At 37.4% G+C, this 16566-nt stretch overlaps 1 protein-coding gene across 3 annotated transcripts in view; it reads left to right on the top strand.

The window, feature by feature from the left end:
- Nucleotides 1-15154, top strand: part of LOC117991267 (rho-related GTP-binding protein RhoN-like) — a 131552-nt gene extending 116398 nt beyond the window's left edge. For 2 of the 3 annotated variants that reach the window (XM_034978841.2, XM_069504987.1), the window contains exons 3-7: nucleotides 3289-3376; nucleotides 9864-9973; nucleotides 10851-10985; nucleotides 11931-12074; nucleotides 12608-15154. In XM_034978841.2, coding sequence (XP_034834732.1) covers nucleotides 3289-3376; nucleotides 9864-9973; nucleotides 10851-10985; nucleotides 11931-12074; nucleotides 12608-12688 — 558 coding nt within the window. In that variant the 3' untranslated portion in view covers nucleotides 12689-15154. The remainder of the gene's footprint in view (nucleotides 1-3288; nucleotides 3377-9863; nucleotides 9974-10850; nucleotides 10986-11930; nucleotides 12075-12607) is intronic. The other variant, XM_034978842.2, reaches the window with a different exon arrangement.
- Nucleotides 15155-16566: the final 1412 nt, after the last annotated feature.

The following is a 16566-nucleotide window of genomic DNA, read 5'->3' as shown; positions in this document are numbered from 1 at the left end:
TATTGCACTACAGTGTTGCCCTATCACAGGTCCACTCTCAATTCCCTCGTTTTCATAGCCCTATGGGACGGAAACCCGACACGACCGGAGAGGGATCGTACGGAGGGAGGGAGGTGGGAGGGTTATACACCGCCAACCTCCTAACTTCAGTAATTAGTAGGTAGGTAGTGGGTACTGACAATTTCTTATCAGAAAAAATCAAATACCTACCAATTTTGCCGTACCAAATCGATCCCTTGTCCTCGTCATCCACAGTTGAAAATACTAACCATTTGATCAACGAGGATGTGCGAAAGTAGATTATGTCTGTCTGTCACCGTGTAACCGATTTTGACGACATGATTCATAGATAACTTGCATCTCGGAAAGGTCATAAGCTACTATTTCGTAAGCACTAGTAAAAGTTTATACGAATAAAAAAGATTTTCATTTTCATTTTCATTTTAATTTGACCCGGAAAATCATCTAAGAGTTCCCACGGGATTTTCAGTAAACGTAAATCAGCGGGGATAGAGTTAGTAGCGGGCAGCATCTATTTTTTTAATTGCATAGAATTCGAGTAAATCAGCCGAACAGTTCGCCCTTCGGAAATTCGAGCTCCGTCCCCGAAAGCAAATGTATTTTATGAAATTACCCTCATATTATAATAATACAAATTTGTAATTCTATTATTTCGCCGTCTCATAAATAAGTATATTCTAAGCGCAAAGTTGGCTTCACTCTCGCTTATTTGCTTAATGTAATTTAATTTGTAACTTTGCTAACATCATAGGCTCACTTGAAGGTCGAAATATATTGAAATTAAGTATAGGTCTCGAAGAGCATACCTACCCAATTACTTTGATTATGCTCAAACTTTTTATGCTAAAACGAGACAGATTTTTGTAAGAGTCATGAATCTTTCTGGGATTGATAGGGATGTTGCCTACTAGTCAAATCAGCAACTTTTTATCAAACGTCAAAACGCTCGCTTAGTATGGGAGCTTGTATGAAATACATAGAGGTGACGCCATACACATTTGACGTATAATTTGACGTACTTTTTTAGTCAAATCGATAGATTAAAACGCTTAGCAAACTTAAAATTTGCAGCGAATGTGAATTTTACTAGCTTTAGAAGACCCTCTATTTAATAATTACTAAGAAATAATTTATTTTTGACATTGCATAGGCATCATCCCCATTCTAAGTAAAGCCTGAGATCAGAAGGTCCAGCGCAGACGTTCAATACTGAGTGGAGTGAAGCCGGGTCTTAGGGCTCGGGTCATGATTTTTTAAAGGTCCCATTGGCATCCTACCCTAAAAATCATTCAACGTTTCCACAGGTTTTCATTATTACATATTAGTGGCCATACTGTTAGCAGTAACTTCTTTAGTTTATGTCTGGCTACTAAATACTAATTTGTTAGTTTTCACACAAAAAACACCTACCTACCTGTTGCACGGAACGTGAGAACATCCCTTTTTAAATTCTTCGAGATTTTTTAACGAGTTTCCGGTATATTTTTTTGGTGGCGGCGAAACCAAAAAGGTTCGTGATAAACGAAAAGTTTTGTAGTTATAAGTATAACTAACTGCTAGATGATACCCGCGACTCAGTCCGCGTGGATTTTGGTATTTTAAAAATCCCGTGGGAACTCTTTGATTTTCTGGGATAACCTATGTCCTTCACCGGGATTCAAGCTAACTCTGTACCAAATTTTATCAAAATCGGTTAAACTGTTGGGCCGTGAAAAGCTAGCAGACGGGCAGTAGGTATTGAATTTCTCTCGGGCAGTTTGTTACTGAATTTGTACTTGCATTATGTTAGGTTAACGACCCTTCTTTCTCAGCTATTGCAAAGGTTAATGCATTGAATAAATACCTAAATTATATATATATATATATATATATATATATATATATATATATATAATCTGAACACAGAATTCAGAATAGGTACAGAAGTGCCTGCATGCTTGCAAGTTCTCCATAATGTTCTCAAAAGTGTGTGAAGTCTGCCAATCTACGGATGTCTACATCATACTAACTAATAGCTATCTGCATGTCAAATTTCAGCCTGATCCGTCCAGTAGTTTGAGCTGTGCGTTGATAGACCAGCATTGACTTATATACCTACCTATTACTTCGTATGGACAGGGTTATAGAACAAACAAAATGGCACCGACTCATTGGTGCTAATGCACCAATGCAACCTCAGTGACGTCTGGATTTCAAACGGGTCGTTCATTAGTATCTAAGAAGTGGCGCTGATTTATTTGGTTTCTAAACCGTGAAAAATTTTGTTCGCTTGATCATATCTTGTCATTTATATCGATGTAGACCAGTCAATTAGACAGTCAGCTTTTGCTTTTAGAAGATGTGTCGTTCTGGCGCAAAGCGGCCTTTAGGGTATTGATTATATTAATTATGCTACGGCATTCGCTATGTAAATTCCTTCACCTGATTAACAATTTGCTTGTCGCGGTTCCCGGGAGTAGCTGAGTTTTTTTTTTTTTATTCAGATACAAGTTAGCCCTTGACTGCAGTCTAAGGTGGGAGCGGGCTAACCTGGAAGGAGTATGGCAGTATTTATTAAACCCATGGTACACCTTTGGTTTCTACACGGCATCGTCCCGGAACGCTAAATTGCTTGGCGGCACGGCTTTGCCGGTAGGGTGGTAACTAGCCACGGCCGAGACCTCCCACCAGACCAGACCAGTGATTTAGAAATAATAAAATTCCAAATCACAGGAATCGAACCCTGGACCTCCCACTAATAAGACCACAGCGCTTACCACTGCGCCAGGGAGGTCGTCAAAAAGTGAGTGAGTGAGCATGTCTGGAGGCCGGCGTACTTTCAGAAATACCTACTTGCTATTAAACAGTAATTAGGGACGCCTGGGTTGCTTTGAAAGCGTTTTAGACACCTTTAAACCCACCTCAGACGTCTAGATTTAACCCATTTAGTACTTTTTTCGCCCACGAGAAATGTAAATGAAAAACCGCCCAAGAGCGAGTCAGACTCGCGCACTAAGGGTTCCGTATTACAGTCGTATTTTTTAGACATTTTGCACAATAAATCAAAACTATTACCCGTAAAAATAAATAAAAATCTGTTTTAGAATGCAAATGTAAAGTCCTTTCATATGATACGCCACTTGGTATATTAATCTTACTTTGAAAGTTAAAAAGGTGTGTGAAGTTTGGTTCTCCTACGGATTTCCGCTTAACGGATTTATCATGTAAATGAAATTAGCTCCTTTTCATTGTACTAATTTAATTTATATTTTGTTCCCTTTGTTACAGGCGTACACACCCACGGGTTTCGAGAAGTACGGCTACACATGTACAGTGGCAGATTACAGAGTCAACTTCTCAGTGTGGGATACTTCAGGTTAGTACTTTGTAACTTAATGAAGGAATAAGTTAACGGCATATTAATAATTCAGTTGAAGCTCGTACGAGGGATAACTAAGGAGCTTATAGTCCCGTTATACTGTCTTCATGCATGGTTAGCTACTATTTAGGATTTTTCTATAGTTATCTATTCAAAATATTTTTATTTTATTTATTTATTTATTTATCTATTCAAAAGTTCAAGTGTGCTTAAATTGCAACCTTGTAGTGTTTATGGATCCTCGCACATTTACTCTTACACTACTTCTGTTATTTTTTCTATATAAATATAGGTAAGTATATATAAAAACCAGTCAAGTGCGTGTCAGTCCACACCCATTGTAGTGTTCCGTAGATGCCCATCACAATAACTTATAGGTATTAAAACAAAAACTTATACATAAGTAGATATATTAATGATCTGTTTTACACAACTAACAACTTCATCTAAGTAATTTTCAATGAAATAACTCATTTTATAAGTTGGTCGACTTACGACTATTCACCTATAGTCCTTGACAGTGATAGGTCGAGATTACAATCGGGGTATGAAACGGAGGGACGTCTCGCACACCCGCACGTCCCTCACGCCCGCACCGGGTCAGCGCGGGGGCTGTGCGGGTGAACGGGGCGTTCCCTCCCCGATTGCCATTTCATATGATAAACGTATAGATGAGAGCTCTGAGCCGAGCCACTCTGAGCCAAGGGCGACAAAAATCCACCTATGTAACTTTTTGTAGATACAATATTTTCATACATAGTCTAATTTATAGCAGCACTCGCACAAGTGTTATCAGCTATAAATAAAATGTAACGCGTGCGACGCGACGGTGCCGTGTCGTAAAATCTCAAATTCCCCACTTTTAGCGTTTTCAAAAATAAAATGCCAGCACTTATTTTATTGATATTCACGGACGCACCCGGGAATGATTGCGGGAGTGAGTAAAACATAGACTTATATATTACTTCGTAAGGACAACAGGGCCATTGAACAAGCAAAATGGCACCGACTCATTGTTCCTAAAATTTTTATTTAGCAATGCAACATTATTGACCTCTGGATTTCAAACGGGTCGTTCATTAGTACCTTAGAGGTGGCGCTGATTTATTTGGTTCCAAAACCGTGAAAAATTTTGTTCGCTTGGGCATAATATCTTATCATTTATATCGATACTAATCGATAATATATACCCACCTACCTGCCAAATTTCATGATTTTTAGTCAACGGGAAGTAGGTTTCTTGACAGACAGACAGACAACAAAGTGATCCTATAATGGTTCCGTTTTTCCTTCTGCGGTACGGAACCCTAAAAATATAATAAATGGACAGAACATAAAAGTGCTTATGTACATTTATAAATATTTAAAAAAGCACGCACTGAATATTTCGATAGTCGATAATATCAGCGAGTAAATAAATGGGTCGGCGGTTTTCAGCGAGCTGCGAAAATTCATCGACATGTACATTTTCATTACGGATGAATGTTTAATTATTATTTACGAGCTACCCATCAAACATCTAAATATATAAAAGGAGAAGGTGACTGACTGACTGAGTGACTGATCTATCAACGCACAGCTCAAACTACTGGACGGAAACTTTGGCATGCTATATAGCTATTATGACGTAGCCATCCGTAACGAAAGGATTTTTGAAAATTCAACCTCTGACGGACAGACAGACAGACAACCAAGTGATCCTATAAGGGTTCCGTTTTTCCTTTTGAGGTACGGAACCCTAAAAAATCCCAAATTGCCTCTGCCAGGAATCGAGCCCGGGTCCTCCCACTTAAAATACCATATAGCGCTTACCTCTGCGCTCATACGTGTAAAATATCTAACTAGATTTCCTGTTGCTATTATTAGGTTATTATGCTAGTATAATGAAGCAGTATACCCACTAGTGTAGTAATTAAGCTGACTCGTAAATTATTCGTATGCCAGCTCACTCCATTACCAAAACAAAGAGCGTCTCGTTTCGGAAACCGACTGAACTGAAATTTATGCTTTACATGTTCATTATTATTAATAGCTTCTAACCAAGCATCACAATAATTGATTAATTATTATCTACATGGGAAAGTAGGTACCTACTCTTATTTTTTTATTCCATTATGAGTTAGCCCTTGACTGCAATCTCACCTGGTCGTAAGTGATGATGCCGTCTAAAGAAGGAAGCGGGCTAATTTAGAAGGGATATGCCAGATATTAAAACCATACCCCTTGTCGTTTTCTACACGGCATTTAGAGCCTCAATAGCTCAACCGGTAAAGGAGTGGACTGAAAACCGAAAGGTCGACGGTTCAAACCCTGCCCGTTGCACTATTGTCGTACCTACTCCTAGCACAAGCCTGACGCTTAGTTGGAGAGGAAAGGGGAATATTAGTAATTTAACATGGCTAATATTCTTTAAAAAAAAAATTGTACTGGAAATCTAAATCGCTTGGCGGCACGGCTTTATTGCTAGGGTGGTAACTAACCACGGCCTCCCGCCAGACCAGACCAGAGACCATTTAGAAATCAATTATAAATTTCCAAATTGCTCCTGCCGGGAATCAAACCTGTGACCTTCTACTTATGAGAGCGCTACCACTGCACCAGGGAGGACATCGACTAAATTGAAATTTATGTTTTACATGTTTATAATTATTAATAGCCCCCCTAACCACGCATGATGATAATCTAAATATATAAAAGAGAAATAGCACTCGCTCACTGACTGACTGACTGACTAATCACGAAATCTCAGAAACTATAAAGCCTACAAACTTGAAATTTGGAAGGTAGGTTCTTTCTAGGACGTAGGTGTCAGCTAAGAAACGGTTTTGAAAAATTCCCCCCCTAAGGGTGCGAAAGGGGGGGTTGTATGAAAGTCCTATGTTTTTGGAGTTAGAGACGTGAAAATAGACATTTAGGTTATTAGCTTTAAATAATAAAAATCTGTATAATTCAATTTGGAAAATTCCCCCCTTAAGGGTGGTAAAATAGGGGGCAATGTTTTTATAGAAAAGTTGTAACAATTGTTATTTTTACTTGAAATTTGAAATGTAGGCTATTTCTAGGGGGTAGGTATCAGATAAGAAAGGATCTAACTAAATTCCCCCTCCCTAAGGGAGTAAAATGGGGGCGGAAGGGTTATATGAAAATCCTACGTTTTTGAAGTTAGAGATATGAAAATTGGCATTTAGGTATTCTGGGTTCCGTGTCTTAAGGTGAGACTGAGTGAGTAGGCCTTTTGCAGCGGGAAAATTTCAGATCTCATGTGAAACCAGTACGCGGACGAAGTCGCGGGCATCTGCTAGTAATTGATTGATCCTCTACATAGGTCACATCATAAATTCATCATGAACCCACCGCCAGCCAACTACTAAGCACGGGTGTACCCTCAGAATGAGTAAGGCCATAAACCAGTACACTCGCAGTTCTAGACAGGCCCGCTACACCTTAGACTGCATCATCAGCTACCTGTTTGGGGTGACTAAACCGCAACCTCCTGAATAGGAGACGGACGTCTTAATGATTAGGCTATCACCACTTTCTGAACTGAAAAAGTTAGTTAGATCGACTAGTGGCATGGTAACGGTAGCGGTGTTCCCAATAGGTACTCGTGTAAACTCGCAAGTAAAGAGGTAAAGAGGTAAACGGCTGTTTGCACTCTCAGGACACTTACACACTTGTTGACAGCTACAAAAACTTGCGGGAAACGGCCCCGGTTACCGCGTATGGAAAGAGATTCTTTGAGTTCAACTATTCATCTAAATAATAAAAAAACCGAGCGAGTCAGGCTGGCGCAATGAGGGTGCCGTACTACAGTCGTATTTTTTCGACATTTTGCACGATAATTCAAAAACTATGATGCATATAAATGAATAAAAATCTGTTTTAGAATGTACAGGTGAACCTTTCATATGATACCCCACTTGATATAGTCACTCACTTCGAAAGTTGAAAATACTAATTATTAGTTCATGACCACAATTTAATTTTTTTTGTGTGATCTAACCCTAAATTCACGGTTTTCAGATTTTTCCCCAAATGTCAGCTATAAGATCTACCTACCTGCCAAATTTCATGATTCTAGGTCAACGGGAAGTACCCTACAGTAACCCACAGGTAAAACTACTGGAAGGATCGGACTGAATCGGTATGACGTAGACACCTGCTAAGAAAGGAATTTTTGAAAAATCAACCCCTATAAAATATGAGTTTGAAATTTGTATAGTTCACGCGAACAAAGTCACTCAGCGAGCATGGAGAGAGCTATGCATGGAGTTTCTCTACGTGATCAAATCAGAAATGAGGAGATCCGTAGGAGAACTAGAGTAACCGACATAGCTCAACGAAGCTGAAATGGCAATGGGAAGGGCACATAGTTCGTCAAACCGATAGACGTTGGGGTCCCAAGGTGCTGGAATGGCGACCTCGCACCGGAAGACGCAGTGTTGGAAGATCCCCCACTAGGTGGACGGACGACATCAGACGAGTCACAGGGAGCCGCTGGATTCAGGCGACGCGACGGCGCAAGACCGTAGCGTGTGGAAGTCCCTACAAGAGACCTATGTCCAGCTGTGGACGTCTATCGGTTGATGATGATGATGATGATGATGATACGAACAAATTGCGGACATAGCTAGTCTATATCTTCTATTCTATTATATAAAGAGATAATGTCGTTAAGTTTGTTTGTAGGGGGTAATCTTTGGAACTACTGAACCGATTTTAAAAATTCTTTCACCAGTAGAAAGCTACATTATTCCTGAGTGACATAGGCTATGCGGGATCTTTAAAAACCTAAATATTCGCGGGCGAAGCCGCGGGGATCAGCTAGTAAACGATAAAATCAGAAGCCATCGCCATATTTACAAAGCCGGTGAACGGAAGGTCTCTTGTTAGTTAACTCGATCCGTGTTATCTTTAGCGAACTCATCAACCGGGATGTTCAACTCTACGGAACAGGTTAATTCCACATAGATCGATTACTTTACGTTCCGGGAATTTGTAGAAGATTATTTGTTACTAGCTTTTGCCCGCGAATCGCGATATACATTTATACACGGTGAAGTTTTAGTGGTTGTCTTCCCGCGGCAGAACGATTTGCCCTCAGTAGTACTACTTTATCGAAATTTTGAGTTAAACTTGAAAAATAAAAATGGTTTTGTTTTGAAATAATAAAAAAAAAAATCGGAAACTCGAAAGTGTGAGAAACAATAGTAACTCCCTAGACGTAACGTGAATAGTAGGTAGGTACATCCCCTCGAACCGCGCTGCCAATAAGGTGAAATTTTTTAGAGCAAAATAAGCTCTCGCGCGTAGTGATACGGCATAAAGTAGCCTGCACGCACGCGGTATCACTATTGGTTCGAGGTCTCATTCGATTTTTGTTATTCTCGATTGTAAATTTGTCATTTTTGACTCTAATAATTTTTTATATTTAAAAATCGATTGTAATACCATGACAAAATCATTTCGCTTCGGGAAAACAACCATTAAAATTTCAGCGTGTATAACTTAAGCTTATGCTTGCGACCTAAGTACATAAATTTCAAACCTCCATTTAACCTACTTAGAGGTGGACATTCAAGAAACCCTTTCTTAGTGGATACCTACTCTTTACAAAGAACACATCCTTCAAATTTCATGTTTCTAGGACCAGTGGTTTAGGCTGTGCGTTGATATGTAAGTAAGTCAGTCAGTCAGGACTGGGAATTTTATATGTACAGATATAATTTATAGCTTATTGCACTCGGTAATAACATAGGTATCTAACATAAAGTTCGTAGGCTATGGGTTGATCATGATGATGATGATCATCATCATCAACATGATCAACCCATAGCCTACGAAGCTGGGTATTCCAACGCTGCGTCTTCCGGTGCGAGATCGCCATTGCAGCACCTTGAGACCCCAACGTCTATCGGTTTTACGAACTATGTGGCCTGCCCATTGCCACTTCAGCTTCGCTACCCGTTGAGCTATGTTGGTTATTCTAGTTCTCCTACGGATCTCCTCATTTTTGATTCGATCACGCGAAAAACTACAAGCTCTCCATCGCAATTATTGACATTATATCAAACACTAGCAACCCGCCCCGGCTTCGCATGGGTGCAACGTAGATACTAATGTGGTGTCATTGCCTCGGAAACTCTCAAATGAGAGGATTTTTTTCCGACCTAATGCACATTACTTCAATTTCTCTCTATATTTTGAGAATTAAACTATAGCTATAAACCTTCCTCTTGAATCACTCTATCTATTGGTGAAAACCGCATTAAAATCCGTTGCGTAGTTTAAAAGATCTACGCGTTCATACATACATACAGACGCGAGAAGCGACTTTATTTTATACTATGTAGAGATATAATGTCAATAATATGAAGTCCCGGCAGTGCATTGCACAGTATTACCATGTATCTACTCACTAGGTTATCACCTTTTTTAGATAGCTATTATTATAATTTTTAATAGTTTGTCTGTTTGTCTGCAGGTACAACAGCCTACGACACGGTGAGGCCGCTGGCTTACCAGGACGCGAAGATATTCATGCTATGCTTCAACATTGCAGAGCCGGAGACACTGAACAATTCTGCTGCTAAGGTACCATTCAACTTGTTATTAAAACCTACCGTTCCTTATCGGAACCCGAACTGGTGTTCATTTTGCATCATACCTACTAATGATTAAATTCTCAAGCAATATCAGTACCCTAAAGATCTGTACGCACCTGAGCTGCGCTGCGCGTCGCTTCAGTCCGACTGCAGGGCGCGTCACTTCAGGCCGCTCACGGTACCTACCGCACTACAACTGCAGTACGCGGCAGCTCTATGCCCGATCGCGTACGAACAACATCGTCGCAAGATGAGCGACAGTGAAGAGGGAAAGGGTGGAAGCTGACATCCTAGGGGTTGGGAATTTTGAGGATAAACTTTTAAGAGCCCGTCATGTGCCAAAAATTAAAACTACGTTATTTATTTTGAGGTCTATCACGCCTATACATTAAATACTTAACTCGATGCGCGTGTATCTTATCCGAGCGCCGTACGCATTCTGAAGCGACGCGACGCGCCGCTGGGTATGTCGCACTAGCGTCGCTGCACCGTGCGTCGCTTTGCTGCGCTTCACAATATTCTCCCAGCCGCGACGCGCGGCAACGCGCAGTGAAACATACCGATAGATTTTTATACAGACCTACTTATTTTAATTTTGATATTTTTAGAATAGAATAGAATAGAAATACATTTATTGGTTGATCCAACACACGATAAACACAAATATTTACAAAAAAAAACATTTCTTAAAAGCTAATCCAACAAATAGGTAATGTCTACAATGTGTCGTGCCAACGAAAAGGCCCGAACTCAACTGAATGTTGTGGATGGTTGTGTATGTTGTTGTGTGTTGTGGATGTTGTGTGTTGTGTAGTGATTGGTTTTATAACGAATCTTATCTTTTATTGGTTTTTTCTTACTTCCAGTGGTATAAAGAAGTCCGCACGCACGGCGGCTCCGCACCCGTGTTGCTATGTGGATGCAAGGCAGACCTCAGGCACGACAAGGAGACGCTCACAATGCTGTCCAAGCTAAGAACACACCCAGTCACCAGCGAAGAGGTAAATAAGGTCACGTGCCGAACGTCGTCGGGAATCAACGAACATTGCCGAAAGTGTAAAGAATCATGTCAGTCACTATAAACGGACAAAATTTATTAAAAATGGGTCATAATAAGCGACATGTCACTGTAAGCAAGTCATTATATCCGACTTTGTTTCAATGTAATATAGGCGGAGTCGTAATAAACGGATTCTACTGTACCTATAGGTGGTTGTAGCTTGTATGAGGCTAAATTGAACAAACATCTCAAACATTCCATTGATACCATAACAATGTCATACCAATAAGTAATAACCACACGACAATTGACTGTATTTGGGTCATCTACTATTATTCCAATTAAATCGAGGTACTTCGGGCAAAACAGTAGTAAATAAATTCTGGATTGCCATTATGTTGATTTACTATAATGGTCTTCCCATTTTATATACGAGGTCAGGGACTGTTTGCTTTTGATAGTTTCATAAAGTTTCCTTTTGTTGATTACCAAAGTACATGTTATAGTTATATTTACTCTTTTTTTGTAAAATACCAGACAAGGACACTGGATATTTTTTGAAATAAAAATAAAATATAAGTGACTTAATAATTGCTAAAAAAAATTAAGTATTTAAATATAGTGAGAAATGTATCTGAAGAGCTTGAATATTTCGGAGATATAGAAAACTTACGGATTTATAAAAAATCGTTTTTAATAAATTTCCATGTAGGTACGTTTCGAACTTTGACCAGCTATTTGAGCTGTCTCGGTAGGTTTATTAGTCAGAGAAATATAATAAGATGTTTGGTGATGTGAGATGGCATAGAAATCTGTCTTTAATAAGCGAAGACGAAGAAGAAGTACTGTCTCTTCAAGCAATTGCTTTCTTTTGAACTATTAAATTCTTTTAAATCTAAATACAAGTGTAAAATTTCGTGTTCATCATTAATTGTTTCTTTGGCAGGCTCTATCAGTAGCAAGACAGTTAGGAGCGACGACCTACGTGGAAACATCAGCCCGAGCCTCCAGCAAAGGAGTGAAGGACGCCTTCGAGGTCGCAGCGTTGGCGGCGCTCGGGAAGCTCAACAAACAACAGATGAAGCAACAGGTGTGTATTATCATAAGTACTTTCATACTAATCCGTCCAGAATGCGTCGACTTTTGTACAGGTCTCTTTGAGACGTCCTCCGACCTTATACACCTGCCTTGTACTGCCAAAACCTTCTTAAAAGAAGGTTGTCCCAATCTGCTCTTGTTGCTTATTGATGTGCGGTCTACACCTCAAAGCATGCCTTCATCGGTTATCCGTACAGATTCCTAAGGCTAAACCATACTAATAATAATTTATCATATTTACATTTCACATCCTCACATTGACTGTTACATTGAATTTCATTCAATTCCAAACGTGATACGTCCAATATTTGTCATATAGTAAAACAAGTACTTAATTATTATTTGTCATAACATTACTGTGCCCCTTTCTCATTTGTGATGTAACTAATCTGAACTTAACAAAATGATGTAACCATCTATTTTATATGGAATCTTATTTGAATAAAATTGATCATTGTTACGAAATAATCTATTGTCATTGCACTTATGCCTACGTAGAATATTCATTATACTTTGTTTCGACAGAAGCAAGTGGGACGCAGTAAAAGCAAGCGGGATTTAAAAGCCGAGCTGAAAGGACGAGCGAAGAGTTGTTGCGTCATGTGATCCGTCGCCGGCCACCCATCCAGGTGGCCGCACGACTGTTAGGCGACCACCGCCCTTCCAGAGTACTACATAACGAACCTTTTCGGATAAAAAACATTACTTGTTCCAACAATCTCAATGAGGAACAGTTGCGGGCCTAATGGACAACCCTGTGGAACCCCTTTTGAAAACTAACGCTTTTGCGTTCTTCTTTGAAAATTACAAAGTGTCATTTAACTATACCTACGTATTTGAAATTGAATATTGGATAAAACAATGAATAAGGTAACTTGAATTATGACGACGAATATCTTTAGTGTAATTGGAACAGAGTTCGTTTTAAAAAGTTATGATAAGAATTTATTGTTAAAAAATATTAAGGTGCAATCGATAACCCCCAGGGTTAGGAGCGTGAGAAGCCTGTGATAATGTAAAAATAGAGCATTTGGATTATGGGAAAAGAAATGAATAAAGTCTGGATCTTAGAGAGGCAATAGATGCTCGATTTTCAATCGTGGAATATCACAAATTGAACATAACATTTAAAAACAATAGGATTTCTATTTACAGCAAACAATTTATATAAGACAAGCATAATATAGCTAAATGTGTGTTTTCATATACAGAAATTAGATTTAACGTATTATTGATGTTTTTCTATAATAAAGCATTATTGTATGCTATGTAAATATGAAATAACTATCGATAAATAGTATTAAGAAATTCGTAAATTTTGATTAATTCAATGTGCTCAAAATGTTTAGCGAAGCCGTTATTAAAGTAATAATATTGAAATTTAACAAGTTTAGACGAAATTTTTTGATTAGATAGATGTTTTTTCTTTGTGATAATTATATTACGATAGTTATTATAGTATTTTTAAACTGAAATGCACAATGATGGACAATACTACTAAATACGGAGGTCCATATACTTAGTTCCACGTCCATGTTGCTGTTAGACTTTAGATTTTTGTACGTTTAATACAAAAAATAACATTTCATACGTGTCGCTGAATCACTTGTAATATTAATTTAAATAGTTAAAATCACCTGTAGTTGAATTCAATGTCTAAGTATTTTTTTTAATGTTAACGTTAAGGCTATTGAAAAATATTTTTAAGATAATCATTCTAAATGCATTGTTAAAAAAGGAAAAATTATTATCATAAGAGCGAACTTCAAAAAAACCATTAAATAATGTGTATATTAAAAAGATCAAACCTATTCAAAAAAAAACGACTCAAATTACGATTAATTAAAAAAATATTTTTTCTATTTTGATTCAAAACCCCTAGATATTCATTCGTAATTTGAATCGAATCCAAACAAGTAAGTTTACAAATTGTTTTATAATATTTGTTTTAGATAATTTATTATTATATTTTGTCTTATTATAAGTCGATATCAAGCTTTAAATTTGATGTTAGCTTTAATTAACGAGTAAAAGTTATTGTATTCACTATTTAAAATAATTGAAAATATAACTTATTCCAGAACTGTTTAAAAAAAATCTATTTTATTTAATTTAAATTAATAATTTAACTATTATTATTTATCGAAGGACATATCACTTTAAAATGTTCACTTTTACATCAATAGAAATCAGACAAAAACATACGTGTCTTTACAAAAATATACCTACCTACCTACCTATTTATTTTTGGAAATTGAATAATGTTAATACACAAATAATACGAGGATAAATAAATCATTATTATCTATTGTGTATACGTAATATATCTTTGTTTTACATAAACCATTTATGTATAAACAAAGATATTTCATCTTGTGAATAAAAATCATGCTCTACTTTTTACTGTATTTTAATTGTAAAAACTGTCTTTAATGTATGTCTAATTGGTTGATTAAATAAATCAAGTATCGCACTATATTAAACATATTTCTTTCCATGTAGCAAATGTATCTATTATTTTATCTGTGCCATTATTCGACAAAACCACGATAAAACAATTGTATTTTATCGTAGACAACATTGTATAATGAAAGCTTGTATAACATGCAAAATATTTAAATAAGTTTCATACTTTTAAATTAATTCTAGCCGAACTGAACTGAAAAACATAACATTGTAATGTTATGGACTTGTTATATTATTATGTTACAATGTTGTAATACTAATGACACAATGTTTTATATCGTGTTTCTTTCTGAACTCAGATACCAACTATCAAAAATAGTTTATATCTAAATGACTCTTAATTTTAAAAACATTATTTTTTTAAACTTTCTATGATACAAATGGTTGCAGAAAAGCCATCTTATAAAAGACTTGCATGTTTTCTAAGATTACCTACTTATAATATTAATATTTTTTATTTAGTTTTGTAGCTGCAAAGGAAAAGAATAAAGGATAAAGTAAATGCGTTTGTTTTCCAACCTCTTGACTCTAGACAGTTTATAATTAAGCCACTTTGAATGTTGTTTCTAGTAAGATTATTGAATATAGCGTTCAATGTTTTTGAAAGTCGTCTTTTATTTCTCCCAACCCTCCAAGCCCCCAATCTACAGGGTGTAACCAGAACGCTAGCAAAAACTTAGCGCTATTGTTATACTACCTAAACACAATTCAATACCAATAACCATTTACCTCGTTTTGTACTTTTAGTGATTTAGAAATTTTCAAACCCGCAATGTATAGAGTGAAAAACTAGGGTCAAAACCTCGCCTACGACGCGCCATTGACTCAGAGTGGCCTACTTACGCAACGTTGGTTGACCTCTAGCGTCAGTCAGATGGTTTATTTGCAATATATCGTAAACTTTTACAAAATTATACGATTTTTATAATTTTTTTCGCGTTTTTTTTTTTGTGGTATAATATCAGTAATCATCAGTACTATCACCTGTCTTCGTTTTTGCCAGCGTTCTGGTTACACCCTGTATATCTACTACAAAGATATTATCATAAAACTCCATAATATAGACAGAGCTCATACAATCCTAAATAAGTATAAAACAAAAAGTTTCTACGATGATGTCCGTTATAGACTTTGAAATCATCTAACCGATGTCCTCCAAATCGGTTTCATAAGAAAAGCAATAATGCGAAGATAGTCTAAAACATTAGACACATTCTTTTTTAATTTTTTAAAGCACCTTCAAATACTAATTTTAAAGACAAAGGTCAAAGGAAGTTGGTAAACTCACGGGTAGTCTTCTAGTAAAAGTTTGAATCGGTTTGATTTAATTATTTTATTACTTGAACTCCCATTAGGAGGTTAAACTTATTACAATTTCATTTGGAGGGACAACGACATTTGATAAATTGCGTAGACTGTTTTAGGGTTCTGTAAATTTGGGATAGGTAGGTAAAACTTTTTCTAAGTATATTTTCTAAGTGCGGATTAGAAGCCTTCACACACCTTTGATAACTAAGACGTGCAGATTTCCTCACGATCCGATGTTACCTTCACAGTTAAAGCTAACTCTACCGGCGCGCGGCGCCGGCGATGGGTGGGATGGATAATGAAAACTTTTTACCCGACTGCGGCGAAGCCCAAAAGGAGAGTTATATGTTTGACCTGTATGTATTTATGTAGGTATGTAATGTATGTAGGTATTGTCCGTTACTATTTCCGTTACTCAAGGGCTTATCGATTTTGATAAATGACCTTTCCCGTCAATGGGTGCATAAAATTCTTAAAAATTCAAAATGGCGTTTTTTTGCGCTTTAATGTGTAGTGCAAATCGCAGTCGGGGATTTTTTGAAAACTTTTAAATTACTTGATCTGATAATATTCCTATTGTGGGTATGTAATTGGCTAAACTAGTTGACCTGGATCCGTGCACTTGGCCAGTGTGGTGAACTATGGCGTGGTGAACATTCTGGGAGGAGACCCGCGCTTAGTGGACCGGCGGCGCGAGGTTGTAATGATTA

Source organism: Maniola hyperantus, chromosome 19 (assembly GCF_902806685.2).
Source record: "Maniola hyperantus chromosome 19, iAphHyp1.2, whole genome shotgun sequence".
Classification (NCBI taxonomy): Eukaryota; Metazoa; Arthropoda; class Insecta; order Lepidoptera; family Nymphalidae; genus Maniola; species Maniola hyperantus.
The sequence above is the reverse complement of the archived record's forward strand: the minus strand, read 5'-3'. Positions and strand labels throughout refer to the sequence as shown.